This window comes from Nycticebus coucang, chromosome 8 (genome assembly GCF_027406575.1).
Source record: "Nycticebus coucang isolate mNycCou1 chromosome 8, mNycCou1.pri, whole genome shotgun sequence".
Taxonomy (NCBI): domain Eukaryota; kingdom Metazoa; phylum Chordata; class Mammalia; order Primates; family Lorisidae; genus Nycticebus; species Nycticebus coucang.
In genome coordinates this window covers 116648993-116670908 of record NC_069787.1, presented here as the reverse complement: position 1 = coordinate 116670908, position 21916 = coordinate 116648993, and the positions used below count along the sequence as shown (strand labels likewise).

Here is a 21916-nt window from a genome sequence, read left to right as displayed (position 1 = left end):
GGGTGTATGTGGCCAACATCCTACCCACTGAGCTACAGGTGCCGCCTCTTTACTGGACTTTTATAGGTCTTGTTTTCTCGGAGACAACTATCCCTCACTTGACAATCATGCTTTATTCATGTCATCACTTTTTGGCAGCACTTACATTTGCAAGCAACTATTTTCAAGAATGAAGCACAATGGCTTGGTGTCTGTAGCTCAGGTGGCTAGGGTGCCAGCCGCATACACCGGAGCTGGCAGATTCGAATCCAGCCTGGGCCAAAAAATAGCCAGGCATTGTGGCGGGCACCTATACTCCCAGCTACTTGGGAGGCTGAGGCAAGAGAATTGCTTGGGCCCAGGAGCTTGAGGTTGCTGTGAGCTGTGATGCCACAGGATTCTACCCAGGGTGACAGCTTGAGACTCTGTCTCAAAAAAAAAAAAAAAAAAAAAACAGGCTCGGCACATATGGTTCAAGCGGCTAAGGCGACAGCCATAAACGTCTGAGCTTGAGGGTTCGAATCCAGCCTGGGCCCACCAAACAACAATGACGGCTGCAACCAAAACATAGCCAGGCATTGTGGTGAGGGCCTGTAGTCTCAGCTACTTGGCAGGTATCACTTGAGCGCAGAGTTGGAGGTTGCTGTGAGCTGTGATGCCATGGCACTCTACCCAGGGTGACAGCTTAAGGCTCTGTCTCAAAAATAAAAAAGAAAGAAAGAAACAAAAAGAATGAAGCACTTTAATAGTAAAGAAAGAAACAAAAAGAATGAAGCACTTTAATAGTAAAATTTAGAACCAAAATATCTGATGAGCACCTTGAGAACTCACTGAGAATTGCAACTCTTTCCATTGAACCGGATATTGACGCATTACTTTATCACATACAATGTCAAATATCCCACTAGTTTTACATTGCTTGCTTTTCTTTTATAATAAATATTTATGGAGCACACTGCAAGGGTACCAGTCAAATCTATCAAGACTAGAACATAAATGTCTTAAACACAATAATTAAATAAATGAGGTGAAAGCTATGTTGATTAGTTTAGTGTAAGCACTCTGAGTTGTATTAAAAAATCAACATATTGTACCCCACAAAATACATGAATGTATCCAGGATCTATGTGTATATGACTTAATAAAAGGGAAAATAAAAATTAAGTTAGACACACACACACACACACAAATAAAAACTATTTTAAATACCAAAGACATTTCATTTCTTAGATGTGTACATTTCATTTTCTGTATTAGTGAATCACAAAATTGGGACCTGCATGATGATTTTAAGAGACCCTCTGAACAGGCCTCTGCATAAGTAGGATTATTATGTGAGCACTTTTTGTTTATCTGTGCTTGTGGATACCATGAAAATTATGCACTGACCGTCTTCCAATGTGGTGCAAAAGGTTGGACACCCCTAGTCTAAGCAAAAATTGTGCTCTCTGCAAATGCTACTTCAAGACCTAATTAACAAGTTGAAAGACCTTTCTGTGCTCCAGTAGAGGACACAAACAGTTTTAGTCAGACGTGAAGGACAAAGTGGACACAGACAAGTGAACTGAAAAACTCTTCCAAATTTCACCATCTGCTCAGGAGACTCAGAGTATAGAAAGAGTCTCTCAATCCCTAGATACAAAAGAAAGACATAAAGTGTCTCGTCTTGGCCCCATCTCTGTCTTCCCCTACCAAGGAGATGAGATTTGGAGAGTTTACTCCTAACAGTAATTTTATAGTCTCTCCTATTTGAACTACAGCAAGTGAGAAAAGAGTTGGAAAAGGAAGCAAAGTCTCACATGTCCTCAACACATAAAAATAAAATTGCTCTGAATCCTGAAAGCATCACTGTCATCATCATTATTCTAATTTACAATCACTTCTAAAACTTGTTACAAGCTGTCAGTTTTCAGCCTGACGTGTAGAAAGATGGTGAGGTATCCTCGCCAGGTGAGGGAGGTATCTGACCCTCTCTGAGCTCTGTCATTGGCTTTGCCACATAACTTTTTTTTTTTTTTTTTAGAGAGAGAGACGTGGTGTCTCACTTTGCTGCACAGTGTGAAGTGTGAATTGCAGTGGCCCGGGCAAGCTCGCTGCAGGCTCAAACTCCTGAGCTCAGACCATCCTCCCACCTCAGCCTCCTGAATACCTAGAACCACAGGCAGGCACCACCACCTCCAGCTTATTTTTGCATAGAGAAAGGTGTCGTGTTGCCCAAGTTGTGCTCCAACTCTTGGTCTCAAGTGATCCACCCGACTCGGCCTCCCAAAAAGGTGGGATTTCAGACGTGAGTCATTGCACCTGCCCACATAATCTTTAGAGCTTTGTCTCTTCATCTATAAAACCCAGGCATGGCTACTGAGGGTATTAACGGAGATAAATTTAAGATAACGTGTACAAAAGCTCTGTGCAAACTAATTGCTCTATGAAGTTTCGGTTGCTTATCTATCGGTTTCCTGATCTCCAATAGAAATAATGAGAACCTATTTCACAGAGTTGTTGTGAACTCTAAACTGAGTTAATGAATGTAAACACAGTTTCTAACACAGTGCATAACAAATGTTAGCTGCTGATACTATTATGTGTGAGGGGTCATGTCAGATTTTAAACGTCTCTTGGTCTCCCAAAGATCTTAACACCGTGCACCCAGCAGTCACTCACCACGAATGACTTATGAATGAAGAATCGTCCGACCTCAGCACCAACGGCAGGGGGCGACCGAGCGCAGAACTGCCATAGTACGGAACCCAAAGTTGGGGACATCGGCGCGCAGGAACCTCTTGGCGAACGGACAGGGTTGCCGGAAGTGGTGAGGGCGGGGTCAGCGCTGCCCGGTAAAATCGCTGGCTAGCGAAGATGCTGCTGGACTTGTCCGAGGAACACAAGGAGCACTTGGCCTTCCTGCCGCAAGTGGACAGCGCGGGTCAGGGAGCGCGGGACGGCGTTCTGAGGGCTGGGGAGGGAACCAAAAGGAGCGCCCGCCGCTCACAGCCTTCTCACTTCCATTACAGTGGTGGCTGAGTTTGGGCGGATTGCGGTGGAGTTCCTGCGGCGAGGCTCTAACCCTAAGATCTACGAAGGCGCCGCCAGTAAGAAGGGAAGAGGCACGGCCTTGCAGACTGCTGGGGGACTTGTGAGCCGTTCTGTCGCCCAGGAAGATGCAGGGTCTTGTTCCCATTGTAGTAGAATAACACTAGGAGAGCTCTTGAGTTAGACTACAAATCCTGCCCGTCCCCTTAGCAGCTGATCATAGCTGTGTACATTAATGCGATCATGGGGCACCATACACTGGTTTTATAGACCATTTGACATATTTTCATAATAGTGGTTAACATAGCCTTCCTGGCATTTTCTTAGTTCTTGTGTTAAGACATTTATAATCTACATTTACTAAGTTTCACATGTACCTTTGTAAGATGCACCGCAGGTGTAATCCCACCAATCACCCTCCCTCCCCTCCCTCTCTCCCTTCCCCCTATTCTTAGGTTATAAGTGGGTTATAGCTTTCATATGAAAGCTATAAATTAGTTTCATAGTAGGGCTAAGTACATTGGATACTTTTTCTTCCATTCTTGAGATACTTTACCAAGAAGAATATGTGTGTAAAGTTTTTGAAGCTTCTGTTAAGTGGGTTTTTTCATGGATAAAAAGAACGTGGGTAAAGTTGCCTTTCGGAAATACTGAGAAATGTAGATAAATATGCCAAAGTCTGTCTGGGTCAGTTGTAAACGTCATGCACATGCTTGGTTATCGTTAGTTCAGACATTTGCTTTTGTTGAAATGTTGTTTTCTCTGTGATGAGAAGTGGTCTCTGCGTTTAAGTCAATCTATGTCAAGTTCCTATTCTTTGTCAGACTTGAAGAAGCTCCGCATTCAAGTGGAGGGCTGTGCCCACAGATCTGCGCCTTGTTAAGAAGGTTGCATGGCGGAATAAGAGTTAGAATGAAAGAATAAATATCCAAGCAGTAATTTATTTGCTCATCTTTCCTTTTCTTTCTCAGGAAAACTCAGTGTGAGTAGTGACACTGTCCAGCATGGGGTGGAAGGATTAACATATCTCCTCACTGAGAGCTCAAAGCTCATGGTAAGGGCTTCTGGAAATTGGTTTGTGTTTCTCTGAATCCTTAAGAAAGGTCCAGTGTACTCCACACTATAGTCCTGGCAAGTACCTGTGTATGTTAGTGATGTTGTTAATGGTTTATAATTGACTTTGTGAATACATACCTAAACAATATGACTTTAAAATCATCTGCTGGCGTGAATACCTCTTGCTAGTATAACTAATATAGAATTGCCTCTAATTTTACACGTTAAACCATATGTTGTAGCATGTCTCATAAAAAGAAGGAGAAGGAAATGATTTCTTTGATATAAGCAAAGTTGGGGTTTTGGGGGTTTTTTGGGGTTTTTTTTTTTTCGCATTTTTTGGCCGGGGCTGGGTTTGAACCCGCCACCTCCAGCATATGGGGCCAGCACCCTACTCCTTTGAGCTACAGGCACCGCCTCAACAAAGTATTTTTATGTGTTAGTAACTCATATTATGAAATAGTGGACAAGGATTATCTTTAACTGTAAGAAATGTTGTTTCTTTTACTAGACAGAAATTAATTCAAGGTCATCATATTCGAATGTTTGTGTATTTCAAGCATTTTAACATTTACTAGACAAAGGTTGATGTTCCTTTAAACTCAATTCATTTATAGATTTCTGAACTGGATTTCCAAGATTCTGTTTTTGTTCTGGGATTCTCTGAAGAGTTAAACAAATTGTTGCTTCAGCTTTATCTGGACAACAGGAAGGAAATCAGAACGATTCTAAGTGAATTGGCACCAGATCTTCCCAGTTACCATAGCCTTGAATGGCGACTGGATGTTCAGGTATGGCTTTTTTTTTTTTTTACTTGCCATAGAAGAATTATTTTAGGTTTGTGTCCTTCTTATTGTATTCTTTTGTTTGTTTGTTTTTATCTTTTAAAAAATGCTGCTAATATAATTAAAGAGGCAAGCTTGAGACTAATACAAAATATTTGTGAATACATATCTGACAAAGGAACTCTAACTAGAGTATACAAAAACCTCTTACAAGTCAATATTTACAAGTCAAAATTAAGCATAGACGCAATTTAAACAATAAGAAACATTACTGAATTGATTCTTCCCCAAAGATAATGTATATATGGAAAACAATCACATGATTAGAGTTCAATTTCATTATTAGAGAAATACAAATTAAAGCAACAATAAGATATAAAATATCACCAGAAGGCCAGATATTCAAAAAACCTGAACATATCCAGGGCTGTGGAAGAGGTAGAGCAAATGGAACTTTCATAATTTACTGCTTTGAATGTAATATCCTAAAGGTGATGTATGAACAATTAGTGGTATATCTGTACAATGCAATGCTGTTCATCAAGGCAGAGGAATAAAATATCGTTTCACACAATAGCACAGGTAAATCTCAAAATAATTAGGCTAAATAAGCAAAGTCAGACAGAGGAAGGACACACTGCCCAGTTCCATTTATGTAAAATTTGAGGGTGTCCATACAAATTCACGTGATAGGAAGCAGATCAGCGGTTTCCTTTAGGAGACCATCAAATGGAATGGTTCCAGGGAAATCTTGGTCCAATCTTGATATAAAAAAATGTTTGTCAGTCTTTTTTTTTTTTTTTTTAATAATGACAGTTTTATTTTTTCCAATCCAATTTTTTTTTTTTTTGTGGTTTTTTGGCCGGGGCTGGGTTTGAACCCACCACCTCCAACATATGGGACTGGCATCCTATCCCTTTGAGCCACAGGTGCCGCCATGTTTCTCAGTCTTTATAGAAGAGTGATGTCAGTGGTTCTTTTATTTTTAGTATGTTGAAATCAGTGTGATTTGTAAAGTTTGTAAGAAATTGGTTATTTTGGAAAGGAGTTGGGTATGTAGACTTTTAAGGTGATGCTTAGATTTTTAAAAACTCTTTTCTCTGATATAGAAAGGTGCATGAGTCAGTGTACAGTTCAGTGAATTATCACATGGTAAAAATTCCCAAGCAATTGACACTCGGGTATGACACACATCCAGGAAGCATCCTCCTTAGCTACTACTGATTATTGCTCCTTCCGTCCTTTCCAAAGGTGTCCAGAATCCTGACTTCAAACAAAACACAGATTCCTTTGGCCTGCTTTTTAACTTTCTATATATGAAATGATTCAGTAAATACTCTTTTGTGTGTGGCTTCTTTTGCACAATATCATTTTTATGACATTCATCTTTCACTTGTTTTTAGAGCCACCTACATAAAAGAGAGTTTCAGACCATTACATATAGCCCTTTAGTAAACACTGAGATAGGAGTTACTAGATATGTATTGAATGTCATTCATTTGCTAATCAGAGCTGTGCTAAATACTTTGGGACACAAAAGAAGTGTCAGATACATTTTCAGCTGGAAAAGATGTTATCATCTGGTTAGGGATATTAGGTGTCCTCAAAATAATTCATAATTAAAGATATTTACAGGCTGGGTACAATGGCTTATACCTCTAATCCTAACACTCTGGGAGGCCGAAGGCAAGAGATAGTTTGAGCTCAGGAGTTCAAGATCAGCCCGAGTAAGAGCAAGACCCAACTCTACTATAGAAAAATTAGCCAGGTGCCATGATGGGTGCCTGTAGTACCAGCTACTTGGGAGGCTGAGGCAGGAGGATCACGTGAATCCAGGACTTTAAGGTTGCTGTGAGCTAGGCTCAGGCAATGACAGTTTAGCCTGAGCCACAGAGTGAGACTTTGTCTCAAAAAAAAAAAAAAGTACGCTCAGCGCCCATAGTGCAATAGTTAGGGTGCTGGCCACATACACCAGGCCCAGTGGGTTCAAACTCAGCCTGGGCCTGCTAAACAAAAATGGCAACAACAAAAAAATAGCTGGGTGTTGTGGTGGGCACCTGTAGTCCCAGCTACTTGGGAAGCTGAGGCAAGAGAATCACTTAAGCCCAAGAGTTTGAGGTTGCTGTGAGCTGTGACGCCACAGCACTCTACCAAGGGTGACATAGTAAGACTCTGTCTCAAAAAAAAAAAAAAGATAGTTATAAAAATAAGGTCTTAGAGGAGGAAAAATATAATTGTATAAATGAAAATGCCAACCAAGTGTTTAGAAAAGCATACATGTAGTTATGTGTATACTGCCATGATCCAGAAACAAAGGGAGGTGAAATTTTAAAAAGACGAATGAAGAGAGAAAACCAGGGTAAATATCGTTGGCAGGGGAAGCAAGTTGGAAAGGCCCACATAGATATGGATATAGCATATAAACATGTGACATAGTGCACAGTTCTCAGATTTCACTGCATATTGGAGTAACTTGGGGGTTTTAAAAAGTCTGATGTTTGTGGTCTGTATCCAGAGACATACTGGGATATTCCTGGGCATCAGAATTTTTAAAAGCTCACCATTTACCACATAATCCAGTGAATAAATATAGTGCATAATCCACTGTTAGAATGGATCCTTCCTGATTTGAGTGGAGCTAAGATGGTCAAAATAGGTTATAGAAGTTCAGTCAGAGGAGTGTAAGCCTAACAGAACAGACAATAGGAAGCCTTTGCAGGTTTTTGGATAAGAGTAACATTAAAGCAGTTGTTTGGCAAACTTAATCTAGCATCCTTGAACAGACCAGAATGAAAATGGGAATTTGAAGTTTGAAGATTTAGTCTTTTATACATTTTTTTTTCTTCTGCTTGAAATGCTTTTTCTGCCTTGCCACTACCTCTTGATTCTACTCTTTTATCCTGTTATTAAGACTGAGTTTAAGTTAGGGCTTAGCAAACTACAGCTTGTAGGCCAAATCTGCTTGCTGTCTGTTTCTGTAAGTCAGTGGTTCTCAACCTTCTAATGCCGCAACTCTTTTATACACTTCCCGTGGGTCACGACCCACAGGCTGAGAACCGCTGCTGTAAATGAAGTTTTACTGGGACACAGCCATGCTCCTTTGTCTGCATATTATCTATGGCTGCTTTCAAAATACAGGAGCAGAGTTGAGTAGTTGTGCCAGAAACTGTGTGGCAAAGCCTAAAATATTTATCTGGCTCTTTACAGAAAAAGTTTGCTAACTTCTGCTTTAACTGATGCCTCCTTCTGGGAGAAATATCCTGTGCCAGTAAACACAGTTAAATCCTGATGGCATCTGTGTTTCCCTTTTCAAGGTTCCTGTGCTTCCTCTTTTGGCAAGTCATCTCACTCAATCATATATACCTGCTTTCATTAGAAAACTGAGGTAGCAGGGACCATGCATGTCTTATATTCTTTTAAAGCCTCAGCATCTCCATGCTGCACACTCTTAGCTGTTGACCTTGCTTCCTGTTTGACTAAGAAAAAAGGAAGCAATCAGAAGAGAACTCCTGCATGCACCTGTCACCACATCTGCCGGTCTTCCTGTGTCAGTCCCACTGGCTCTCTCTTCTCTCCTGTTCCTCTCGTTGGAATGTCTGCACTCTTATCTATAGGCAACCTCTTCCCTCACACACGTTGGACCATCTCATTTCCCCACATGAGAACATAGGTGTAGCAATTGTTCCCTCTATTTTTTGCATCATACTTTTTTTTTTTTTCCTCTACTGTATCATTTCCTTCAACACTCAGTCGAAAACCCAATCTTGACTCCACATACTCCTACTAGTGCCACTCCATTTTTTGGCTTCCCTTTGTACTATAGAACTCCTTGAAAAAGTTGTCTGTCTACATATTCTCTCTTCCCATTTCTTTCAGAGTCAAACAGGCATCATCACCACTCTCCTGTTACAACTTAATGTCATCACTTTTTATTCTTTATGCTGTTCTGTTCATTAGCAGCATTTGTCACTGTTATTCACTCCCTCCTACTTAAAACACTTTTCTTCAGTTGCCTAGGGGAAGTAACTTGCTGTAGTTCTCATCCAAACTCACAGACCCCTTCTCCTCAGTCTCCTTTGCTGATAATGTCTCCTCACATCTTTTCAACATTAGTTACTTCTCGGTCTTCACACTTTTTCCACTTAAATTCCATAGCTGATTTTATCCCATTTGATGGCTTTAAATACTCTCTGTATACTGAGGATTCCCAAATTTATATCTTTAACCTAGACCTGTCTCCCAAACTCCAGTTATACAGTTGAAGCCTATTTGATATCTCCTCTTTGGTGTTTTAATAAGGTTTCAAATCCGGGAGGCGCCTGTGGCTCAAAGGAGTAGGGCGCCGGTCCCATATACCAGAGTTGGCGGGTTCAAACCTGGCCCCAGCCAAAAAATTGCAAAAAAATATATATATATAAGGTTTCAAATCCAGTATGTCCAAAACTAAATCCCACCTTTCTGCTCCCCAAACTGCTCCTTCCACAGTCTCCCTTATCTCAGTAGATGGTAAGTCTGGTCTTTAAATTACATAGGCCAGAAATACTTGGAATCATCCAGTGTTCTCTCCTTATCTATTATCTAGTCCATTTGCAAGTCAGTTTCTATCCTAAAAAGACATTCGCAGTCTGAATGGGAAAAAAAATAGTAAATTTCACAGGAAAATTATAGTTTTCAGCAGCTCTAAAACAAGTAATTGTTCAGGTAGCACTAGAGTTACATTTGAAACATGACAATCAGTTGAAGATGCATCAAATTTAGGGTAATGACAGGTTATTTAAGTTGTAATCTTGGTAGTAGTTAAAGATATCAGCCTAGAACTTGAGTTCAAGAGTAGTTCAAACCGCAAATGATAATGATTTCTCTGACAGCTGAACTGAATCAGTCTCAGTGGTTACTCATGGTTAATAGAAATAAAAAGCAGTGATTAAAGTAAGGGTGATTTGGGGAAAGAACAACCACTAGCAACACAATGTCACTGAAAGTAAGAGCAGCATTTAAAAATAGAGTGCCATCATGATGTCAGAGTTGAAAGATAAAAGGCTTAGGATCTGGTCAGGAGAAAGATGCACCTGTCATACATACTACATCTTTATATTGGGGATGAGGCGGCTGGATTAGAAAGACAGTGTTCCATTGTCATGAACGTCCTCAGGTACAAGCAGTATCCTTGGAAAAGATCTTTTCTTATGTCTCACTAGTCCATTTATGCGTCTACACATCTAGTCACTTATCAAACCGTTTATTGAATGTCTGGTGTGTGCCAGGCATTGTGGACATAGCAACAAAAGAGACACAGTACTTGCCTTTAAGCCCTTACAGTCTTATAGGAGACTAAAACATAAAGTTAAATTAAAAAGGAGCAGTTATAATTAAGTATGATGAGTGCTTGAATAGACGTGAACACAAGATGTAGTGTAATAGTATAAACCAAACTATAGGCTCCCTGAGGGTAGGTATGGTGTCTTGTTCGTTACTGTAGCCCCAGTACAGTACCTGCCCCATAATAGGCATTCAGTGCAATAGAAAAAGTGAGTGTGAGAGGGACTTTACCTAACAATTGCCGTCAGTGTAACCTGGCTTATTGTACCCTCAATGAATCCCCAACAATAAAAAAAAAAATTAAAAGTGAGTGTGAGGGGACGTAGAGGCTTCTTGAATTATTTATCAAATATTTTCTGTACACTCATTATCTTCCAAGTGTTACAGGTATAGCAAAGAACAAAACACAGTTCGTTCGCTGGAGGACATCAGTAGCAAGTCATGTGGGGATTGTGGGGAGATCACTGTGGGGTTAGCCTTCATTTTTAGGGCTTTCCTTAATAACCAGGTAGAGATGTGGGGCTGGCCTTGTTTATGTGGTTCAGAAGTAATTTATCTTGTACAACTTTACCTATTTCTTGTGTAGAGATGTCTTCTGACTGTTGAGATCCAGTAGCCATTGCTTTTTGTGGCTTTATTGATTTGCTTTGAGTTTTCCAATTGTGAAGATATTTTTAGATATTAGAATTAAGAAGTTGAATTTTCTAAAATTAACTCAAGAGCTCATTTGAGCTTGAATTGCTGCATTGATGTTAGGACTAGTACAGCTTAAGGTTGAGGGTTTACTGAATGAATGTTGCTACTTATGGTGAAATGCATCTGAGAGCTAAAAAAGCTATTCAGAACTAATGGAGTTTCTGAGCTCATTAGTTGAAACTATTACAGGGGATTTTAACTGGAGTGCATTGTTCTGCTCACAGAGGAAGGCATTTCAGATAAGACCAGCTAAGTGGCTAGAAAACTAGTAACAGGATACAGAGCCTTTCATTTTGAGTGACTTGTCTCTTGGAGACTGGTAGTGAATGGACAGTCAGATAATTATTGTTTAGTTGCTTATGGAAAGCAAATTAATCATCATAGTTTAGTTTCTAATAGAACTATTTCCCCAGCCTTCATAAATTGCCAGCGCAATTGATGCCCTTGTTAATAGTATCAGTAAATTATTTTGACATGTATAATGCATACTTTTTGCTCAAAGTTTTGAGGAGAAAAATAAGGATGCACCTTTATACATGGAGAGTACAGCTTGAGTACAGCCCCAGTGGGCTTCCTCGGACCACCATGCCCTCCCACCTGGGTTTCCCAAACACATCAGGTACCTGTCTGGGAGGATCTGGGATCCAGTGGGAGCAGGCCGGAGCAGCCTTCACTGAGCATTGTGATCTAGGGAGGGGACAGTGACAGGGCTGCCAAGGTGGGCTGTGGCCATCAGGGTGAGGGCAGAGGTTCAAAGCCTAGGTGTGGAGGGGGACTGGGAGCCCAGCGCCGGCTGCAGGGATGCACCTGGCTGTTGTAGGCCAAGCAGCCACAGAAGCTTCCCACCCCAGTGGCTATGCGTGTGGTCGTCTTGGTTGCAGCACCCAAGGTGGCAGGGAAAGAAGGGCTCCCAGGAGAGAGGGAGGAGGTAGTCTCACAGAGTGGCCAGCTGTGGAAGTACAGGTACAATCTGCAGGTTTATCAAGGAAGCATTAGCACTCCCAGATGTGTCTCTCCTGGTCAAGAGCTGGCCACTTTCTTGAGAGATGCTTTCCTGAAAGCTTGGGCAAAAACCATGGGTATGAATTATACACAGGCACACGTTTTACACAGCAAAACATGGTACATGTATCTGAGCCTGATGCAAAAGGATGTTGCTTTTAGGACTTGTCCATTTACAACTACATTAAAGCGCCATTTTCTTGTCCTGCCCACATATTATTTGCTCTGAGACTAAATAGAGGTTTGAATTCTCTTAGGAACTTCCTAACTGAAACATAACTTTTAAAATCTGTTTCCTACTTGATTTTTTTTTTTTTTGCCAGATTACTCTCGAGTACCTTAAGATATGTCCAAGATAATAACTGTTCAGACTAAACAGTTTTCTTTTTTTTCTAATTTGCATTGACATATGACCTTTTATTAAAGTTACTATTACTGTTATTATGTTTACAGGGAGGAAGGCAGAATTTTGTCTCTATTAAAAATAAATCAAGGCTGGGCCCAGTGGCTCATGCCTGTAATCCTAGCACTCTGGGAGGCTGAGGCCAGTGGATTGCTTGAGCTCAGGAGTTCAAGACCAGCCTGAGCAAGAGCAAGACCCCATCTCTACAAAAAATGGAAAAATTAGCCGGGTGTAGTGGCGAGCTACTGGGGAGGTTGAAGCAAGAAAATTGCTCAAGCCCAAGAGTTTAAGGTTGCCCTGAGGTCTGATGCTATAGCACTCCACCCAGGGCAACAGAATGATACTCTGTCTCAAAATACAACAACAACAGAAAAGTCGGTATCAAGAACTTTCTGGGCCGCTGTTCTTCGTCTTGTAGTACTGTCATTCAGCTTCTCTCTGGGAAAAAAATTAGGTCTGATTTTGTCTTCTTGGGTGTCTGTTGATACCTTTTTTAAAGAATGGTATAGATACTTGTCTGTTAAGATTATTTAGGTCTCATTTTGTCTAAAAATTAGAAAACTGTGACTTTAAGTCAGCCAAAAAATTCATGGCTTAATTTTACACCTAGATATATCCAGTCTTTTTTTGTTTTTTGGCCGGGGCTGGGTTTGAACCCACCACCTCTGGCATATGGGACCGGCGCCCTACCTGCTGAGCCACAGGCGCCGCCCGATATATCCAGTCTTATCTGTCAGTACAGATATAGAAGAAAAAAACAAATATAACAGTGAATAATTGAATGAGTAAGTCATCATATTTATAGTTTGCATATCTGTCACATCTCTAATTTTCTGTATTAGAGAAATGATTTTTTTTTTTTTTTTTTGTAGAGACAGAGTCTCACTTTATGGCCCTCGGTAGAGTGCTGTGGCGTCACACAACTCACAGCAACCTCCAACTCCTGGGCCTAAGCGATTCTCTTGTCTCAGCCTCCCGAGTAGCTGGGACTATAGGTAGAGAAATGATCTTAAACAGGCACTTTACCTTGCGAGTACCTATTTTATGTTGGGCATCTAGTTCACCCAAAGCACTTGAGCTATTGTCAAGTTATTTGAAGACATTAAATTTCAGCCTTGAATTAGTATCTTAGGTTCTTTTGGAAGCCCAGATTGCCTAGAATTGTATGGAAGATGTTATTAGTCAGAATATTCTGTTGTGAGGGCAGCACCTGTGGCTCAGTGAGTAGAGTGCCTGCCCCATATACTGAGGGTGGTGGGTTCAAACCCGGTGCCGGCCAAACTGCCACAACAAAAATAATAGGGCGTTGTGGCAGGTGCCTATAGTCCCAGCTACTCTGGAGGCTGAGGCAAGAAAATCGCCTAAGCCCAAGAGCTGGAGGTTGCTGTGAGCTATGACACCACAGCACTCTATGGAGGGCAACAAAATGAGACTCTGTCTCTTGAGGAAAAAAAAAAAAGAATATTCTGTTGTGATATTAAATTAATCCCAAAATTTTAGATGTAGATTTGTTGCTAACTTGAAAGTCTCTTCAAGTGGCTTTCTTTTTGATGTGATTCCAGTAGTTTTTGATAACTCCTTGTTTTCCTATATAACAAGATGTTTCAGACTTAGGTTGCACAATTCCTGTCTGAGACCTAAAATTAGCTATTACTTCAGGTGTACACAATTGTGCTAGGGTTGAATGCCAATACTTTGAGATTGGTCATTATTTATAATTTTGTGGGCTTTAAAAAAAATGTCGATAGTACTTAAAGTATTTTTTTTTTTTTGAGACAGAGTCTCACTTTGTCACCCTTGGTAGAGTGCCATGGCATTACAGCTTACTGCAAGCTCCAACTCTTGGGCTTAAGTGATTCTCTTGCCTCAGCCTCCCGAGTGGCTGGGACTACAGGTGCCCACCACAATACCCGGCTATTTTTATTTGTTTTATTTATTTATTTTTTTTTTTGAGACAGAATCTCAGTACATCACCATTGGTAGAGTGCCATGGCATCATGGCTCACAGCAACCTCAAACTCTTGAGTTTAAGCAATTCTCTTGCCCCAGCCTACCAAGTACTACAGGAGCCTGCCACAATGCCTGACTATTTTTTTGTTGTAGTTGTCGTTGTTGTTTAGCTGGCCTGGGCTGGGTTCTAACCCGCCAGCCCCCGTGTATGTGGCCAGCACCCTAACCACTGAGATATGGTTGCCGCCACAGCTATTTTTAGAGTCGAAGTCTTGCTCTGGCTCAGTCTGGTCTCAACCTGCCTCAGCCTCCCAGAGTGCTAGGATTACACGCGTGAACCACCGCGCCCAGCCTTTATTTTTTTTTAATTATAGAATGTATCATACAAGCAAAAGGTTATAGGTTTTTAGTTTAAAGAATAAAAAACAAATGCCACCATACCCACCGTCAACCTTAATGAATAAAACAAAGTCAGTACCTTTGAAGCACCTGATGTTCTCCCAATTATAACCCCTTCCTGCAAGAAATGATTATTCTAAATTTTCTGTCAGTCTTTTATGTATAGATTTTTATCATATATTTTATCACTAAACTTATTTTTTTAATTTGTAAGTATTCTGTATCTTGCATTTTTGATTCAACTTTTTTATTTTTTCTATGATAATTCATGTTGCTGTAGTTCATTTCTTTGCATTGCTACTTAGTAAGCAATTCATTGTATGATTATTCTCAGGTAAGTCATTGTGTTGTTAGGTAGTATTTGAGATGCTTCTAATTTGTGTTTCTTGGAAACATATCATTATGAATAAGTGTATGTGTAAGTGTTGAAGGTGTGTACCTAAGAGTAGAATTGCTGGTAATGTGCGCTGTTTTCCAAAATGACATCATCATTTTGACCCACAATGGATAAGAGTTCCCACTGCTGTCACTTGCGATGCTTTCTACGCACAGATTTGTAATTTTTGCTAATCTCATATGTCTGAAATAGTATTTCATGTCATTTTAGTTAGCCATTTTCCTGATGTCTAATCAAGTTGAACATATTTTCCTGCATTTATCCATTTGTCTTCTTTTTTAAAGTGCTTATTCAGATATTCTGTACAGTTTTCTCTTGGGTTTTATTAAATCAGGTTAGTTCATCATACATTCTGGATACAGATTTTTTTAGTTAAATATGTATTACAAAATATCCATGTTTAATGGACGGCGCCTGTGGCACAGTGCATAGGGCACCAGCCCCATATACCGAGGGTGGTGGGTTTGAACCTGGCCCCGTCCAAACTGCAACAAAAAATAGCCAGACATTGTGGCGGCGTCTGTAGTCCCAGCTACTCTGGAGGCTAAGACAAGAAGATCACTTAAACCCAAGAGTTGGAGGTTGCTGTGAGCTGTGACGCTACAGCACTCTACCAAGGGCGACTCTGTCTCAAAAAAAATAAATAAATCCAGGCGGCGCCTATGGCTCAAAGGGGTAGGGCACCGGCTCCATATGCCGGAGGTGGCAGGTTCAAACCCAGCCCCGGCCAAAAACTGCAAAAAAATAAATAAATAAATAAATCCATGTTTAAGAAAATTTCCATATTGTGAGGTTTCATATATATTCTCATTATTTCCAAAAGTTTTAAAGTTTACTGTTACTTTTGAAGTCTGATTCATGTGAAATTTAATTTTTGTGTATGTTTTAAGCCCATTATAAATATTACGTATTCAGCATAACTATTAAATAATTATTGTGCTCTTTTCTATGTAAAATCAAGCTTGCAAGTAGAAGTCTCAGGCAGCAGATTAAACCAGCAGTGACTATTAAGCTACATCTTAATCACAATGGAAGTCAAAATACCAACGTCCTGCAGACGGACCCAGCCACCCTGCTCCACTTGGTTCAACAACTGGAACAAGCATTGGAAGAGATGAAAACAAACCACTGTAGGAGAGTTGTCCGCAACATCAAGTAGTACCAGTTTTAAAGTTGTAATCCTTTGAATCATTTATGAATTGGTGATGTACAGCAGTTACTTTTCAAAGTTAATTTTTTATTGATGACAATAATTCATCTAGATTCCATTAAATTTCCTTTTTTATTCTAGGATGTTGATGTCATCATCATTTAGTTTTCTTGGTGCTAAATGCAGTCACACTGACAAATTAAGATGTATTTTGTATTTCAAGTGTGTATAGAGGATTGAATCAAGTGGAAATGAATCTGTGCTGTTCTTCTGTATATATAAATGTCCAGTTTGGGGTACTTCTTTTGACTGTTTAACTTTATTATTTTCCTCCTTATTAATGAAAATAAAATTCACAGTGTAATGCTATTACTATGCACAGTTTTCTAAACACTTCAATGTATTCCACTTTTAAAAGCACCCTACAGTAGTCCCAGTTACTCAGGGGGCTGAGGCTGGAAGATTACTTGAGTCCAGAAGCTTGAGTTCAGCCTGGGCAATATGGTGAGACTATAATAATAATAATACTAATAATTCCACAGTATTGCCACAGAATAAATAAACCTCCCCAGCCCCCTTTCTATGTACTGAGAGTAAATATCATTTTGGAAATGCTTTGTTATTATAGGCAGTTTATTCATTTTTCTTTGTATGTGAAGATAATAAGTATTTATTATCTACATTGCTGAATGAAGGAGTAATATCAATTCTTGATTATCCAGATATGAATTACAGTCTCTTTGGTGAATTTTGTTTGAATACACTATAAAAGGGGTGAAGGACGTCCATGTTTATTACATTACAAGCAAATATTCCTTCTTCCTTTCAAGCTTGATTTTGTTTTGTTTTATTTTTCAGTAGGGAATCAAAAGCTCTTATCCTAAAAAGCTCAAGTGCTGGGCTAGGTGCTGTGGCTTACACCTGTAATCCTAGCACCCTGGGAGGCTGAGGTGGGAGGATCACTTGAATTCAAGAGTTTAAGAGCAGCCTGAGCTGGAGCAGGATTTCATCTCTATTAAAAATAGAAAAATTATCTAGACATATGGTAGGTGCCTATAGTCTCGGCTACTCAGAAGGCTGAGGCAGGAGCCTTGAACCTTGAGATTGCAGTAAGCAAGACCGATGCCACTGCACTCTAGCTTAGGACAAAAGAGGAGATTCTGTCTCAAGAAAAAAAAAGAAAGAAAGAAAAAGAAACTTAGGTGCTGATTTGTCAGCCTCGCCTGAGAGAGTCCAGAGACAACAATGGCAGACTGTTTTCTTGAAGAGTGGAAATGTGGGTGTGGTCTTCACATAGCAGCTGTCCCGATTCATGTCTCCCCTTCTCAATTCCCAGTTGCCCCCAATTCAGCCTATTTTATTCTTTTCTTCCCTTCTCATCTCTCCGCATCTTATAATATAAAATCACTTAGTGCCTCTTAACATCTTAACACATTGTTGACTGGCAGTTTCACACAGAAACTATCCGTGTTACTAGGTAACTTATGACTGGTCACTAGTGTGTTAACTGTGTTTCAGGGCATTATCCTGAGAGTCTCAACTCCATGGAATAACTCAGGATGGGCTTTACAAGTTCAAGCTCTAAAATGAACTCTAGGCTCTGTCAATACTTTGCCTCCTAAGAATTGGAGATTCTCGGTCAGAGTAACATACTGTTGCTTTCTCTTTAGAGGAGAGAAAGCCTATGAGGAGGCAGGTCAGTGCACTTGAAATTGTCACTCATGGAGCCGCGCCTGTGGCTCAAAGGGGTAGGGTGCTGACCCCATATGCCAGAGGTGGTGGGTTCAAACCCAGCCCTGGCCAAAAACTGCAAAAAAAAAAAAAGAAAGAAAGAAATTGTCACTCTTTGTCCCCTGCAGGCATCTGGGCCACCCTTTTCCTATTGATATATGTTCTATAGTTGTAAAACAATCATATTATCCTCAGAAGTGATGTTTAATTACAGTGACAACTTGATTAATGACACTCTCCTATTAACAGCCTAACAAAAGGAAACTTTCATATTACCTGAAATAGTAGCATGTCATTTGGGTTTAAAAGCAACATGCCTGCCAAGGTCATATGATAAAAGTACCTCTGTGAGGCTTTTTATATGTCTACATTTGATGGAAGCTAGACAAGGCTGACCCCACCCAAGACTGAAATAATAGCTTTGTGTCTGTCCCCGCAGAGCAACCTCTCTTCCACCTGTCTACTGTTCTTACCCCAATCACAACAAGAAAGCAAGAGCTAGTCTTTTTTTATTGTATCAACCTCCCCAGCCTCCTTTCCATGTGCTATGCTCTTCCTTCTGTGATGTGTCCTGCCATGTTCATCAGTCTCTATCTTCTTTTGGAATCTGTGGCTCATCTTTTAGTACAGGCTGTCAATGAGCCGCTCCCTTTTCTTGTTCAAACATTCCATATCCTTATGGACTCCCTTGCCTTTCTTATTTTATGTAATATTTGATATTTTTTGTAGCTTGTACGGATATAATTTTTTGCAGATGAAGTCACTGTTCTACTGTCATATTTCACCCAGGTTTTTTAACTCTGGGTTATGCACCTTTACATCTATAGGTCTGTCTAAATTTTCATTAAAGCTCTTTGGGTTATGAGTATGCTGATTTTGCAAGATTGGCTGGTGCCTATTTAGGCTTCAGTATCATATCTTTCACGTCTCCAGGCCAGCATAATATCTTACCTCAGAACAAAGCTGTAAGCACATACCCGCGTGTGTATCACAAAGTCTATTCATTGAAAGTCTCCTTAAGTGTACCACAAAGTTTCAACAAGTGTATTTGTTATTGATGTTTCTAGGATTGGACAAACTTGAAGCAATTGGAAAGGTGTTCAGGATGTCATAAGAAGATACTATGTCTTCTTTGAGAACTAAAAAATGAGATCTGACACTAAGGAAAGTTTGAAAAACCATTAAGAGGGGCGGCGCCTGTGGCTCAGTCAGTAAGGCGCCGGCCCCATATACCGAGGGTGGCGGGTTCAAATCTGGCCCCCGGCTGAACTGCAACCAAAAAATAGCCGGGCGTTGTGGCGGGCGCCTGTAGTCCCAGCTACTCGGGAGGCTGAGGCAAGAGAATCACTTAAGCCCCAGAGTTGGAGGTTGCTGTGAGCTGTGTGATGCCATGGCACTCTACCGAGGACCATAAAGTGAGACTCTGTCTCTACAAAAAAAGAAAAACCATTAAGAGTGTGTGTAAAAGAAGCACATGCGAGAGCCCTTAAAACTCAAATATGTGGCCTCTGTGGATTTATACTCTTAGGTGGAGGGTAAGAGGTAAATAAGTTTTTGGAGTTGGACAAAATTATTTCAATTTAGGTTCTGTGGCTTATTACGCGTCTTTGGTGAATTTCAAAGTCTTGTTTTCTTCATCCGTAAAAGCAATTTGAGATCATCAACCACATTGGCTAAAGGAGCCTGTTGTATATAGATTGTTAAGCTCCGTACCAGGCTTTAGAAGGTGTTCAGTAAGTGTAAACCATTATTGAAACAGCTGTGCACACAGAGGATCTCGTTATTTTGTAGCCTTGAATGATATCTGATGTACTTAATTTAAGAAACTTGGAGAAAATGTTAACTGGGGGTGGTAAGATTATTGCTGTTTCTTTTTTCTTTTGTTTTAGATTATTGCTGTTCCTTTTTAATTTCTATAATGAGTTTGAATAACATTCATAATATTTAGAAAAGAACTTTAAAGTCCAAAGAAAGGAGGAAAAAACTCAGGGAATTTTAAAACATTTTAATAGATGTGTTTATCCAAAATTTTAATTCTTGGACTGATAAACACATAGCTCTCCAAAAAACTCAGCTGTTCAAAGTAGCTTAGTGTCCAAAGGACTTAGGTAAGCAGGCTGAGGGCTTTATGTGTATGGACTTGCTCTGGAGTCCATTTTTATTCTTTTTTTCCCCTGCATATTAGTAAAAGAAGCATGGGAATCTCAAGACATTATCTAAGTCAGTTCTCTTTTTCTGGGTAATATTACATCTAAACAGAGAATTATCTATGTTTTAAATCTCCAAAGGAAAACACATAGTACTTCTTTATAGTTTTTCACAGCCTTCAGGAAGTTCTGACAGCTGCTGTATTAAAGTCCTCCTGATAAAATTCACTAACTCTTCTCCATACTTACTTTTTTTTTTTTTTTTTTTGCAGTTTTTGGCTGGGGCTGGGTTTGAACCCGCCACCTCCGGCATATGGGACCCGTTCCCTACTCCTTTGAGGCACAGGCGCCGCCCTTTTTTTTTTTTTTTTTTTTTTGCAGTTTTTGGCTGGGGCTGGGTTTGAACCCGCCACCTCCGGCATATGGGACCCGTTCCCTACTCCTTTGAGGCACAGGCGCCGCCCTTTTTTTTTTTTTTTTTTTTTTGAGACAGAGTCTCAAGCTGTCATCCTGGGTAAAGTGCTGTGCCGTCACAGCTCACAGCAACCTCAAACTCTTGGGCTTACGCATTTCTCTTGCCTCAGCTTCCCGAGTAGCTGGGTCTATAGGTTCTGCCACAATACCCATTTTTTTGTTTGTTTGTTTTTTGTCTCCCAAGTAGCTGGGACTATAGGCACCCTCCACAGCAGCCGGCTATTTTTCTTGTTGCAGTTGTCGTTGTTTTAGCTGGCCCAGGCTGGGTTTGAACCCACCAACCTCAGTATATGTGGCCAGCGCCCTACCCACTGAGCTACGGGCGCCACCCCTCTGTACTTAGTTTTGAAAATACATATTTGAGTTCCTCCTTAGCTTACTCTTCCAGAGCTTCCATAATCATAGGTTACTGTCATGTCTTTTCCTTTTTTCCACAAATGGTAGAAAATATTTTGGTGGAAAGGCATAGTAGTACATTGCCTCTAACTTAAATATGTTCACTTTTAAAACCACCATGACGGGCAGCACCTGTGGCTCAGTGAGTAGGGCGCTAGCCCCATATACCGAGGGTGGTGGCTTCAAACCCAGCCCTGGCCAAACTGCAACAAAAAATAGCCTGGTGTGGCGATCACCTGTAGTCCCAGCTACTTGGTAGGATGAAGCAAGAGAATCACTTAAGCCCAAGAGCTGGAGGTTGCTGTGAGCTGTGACACTACGGCACTCTACCGAGGGCGACAAAGTGAGACTCTGTCTCTAAAAAAAAAAAACAAAAAACCACCATGACTGTTATGTTCAATCTTAAATACCTTCAAAACAAATGAACCCAATTCCATGGGCTTTAGTGTGGTTAGTTCAATAAGCCTTACCAACTTTGAATGTAACATTTTAATTATAAAAGCAGAATAAGCCCATTATTTTTCAGTTTCCGCAACATTATACTATGGAAATAAAACAGTGACACACTTCATGGCACCAAAACACAGATTTAATGATTTGATCTCTGAATAGTAGTGGCTCTTTGTTCTATGTTTTTTGTTTGTTTGTTTGTTTGTTTTTGTAGAGACAAAGTCTCACTATGGCCCTCGGTAGAGTGCCATGGCCTCACACAGCTCACAGCAACCTCCAACTCCTGGGCTTAAGCGATTCTGTTGCCTCAGCCTCCCGAGTAGCTGGGACTACAGGCGCCCGCCACAACGCCCGGCTAATTTTTGGTTGCAGTTTGGCCGGGGCCAGGTTTGAACCCGTCACCCTCGGTATATGGGGCCGGCGCCTCACCGACTGAGCCACAGGCGCTGCCCGTTTTTTTTTTTTTTTTTTTTTGAGACAGAGCCTCAAGCTGTCACCCTGGGTAGAGTACAGTGGCATCACAGCTCACAGCAACCTCAACTCCTGGGCTCA

General features: G+C 40.6%; 1 protein-coding gene across 1 annotated transcript; it reads left to right on the top strand.

Moving 5' to 3' along the window:
* Positions 1 to 2778: 2778 nt before the first annotated feature.
* COMMD2 (COMM domain containing 2) lies at positions 2779 to 18173 on the top strand. The gene is made up of 5 exons (XM_053600114.1): positions 2779 to 2902; positions 2991 to 3068; positions 3981 to 4063; positions 4683 to 4856; positions 15978 to 18173. Exons 1-5 carry the CDS (start codon positions 2836 to 2838, stop codon positions 16173 to 16175), a joined length of 600 nt encoding a protein of 199 aa, XP_053456089.1. The 5' UTR covers positions 2779 to 2835; the 3' UTR covers positions 16176 to 18173.
* Positions 18174 to 21916: the final 3743 nt, after the last annotated feature.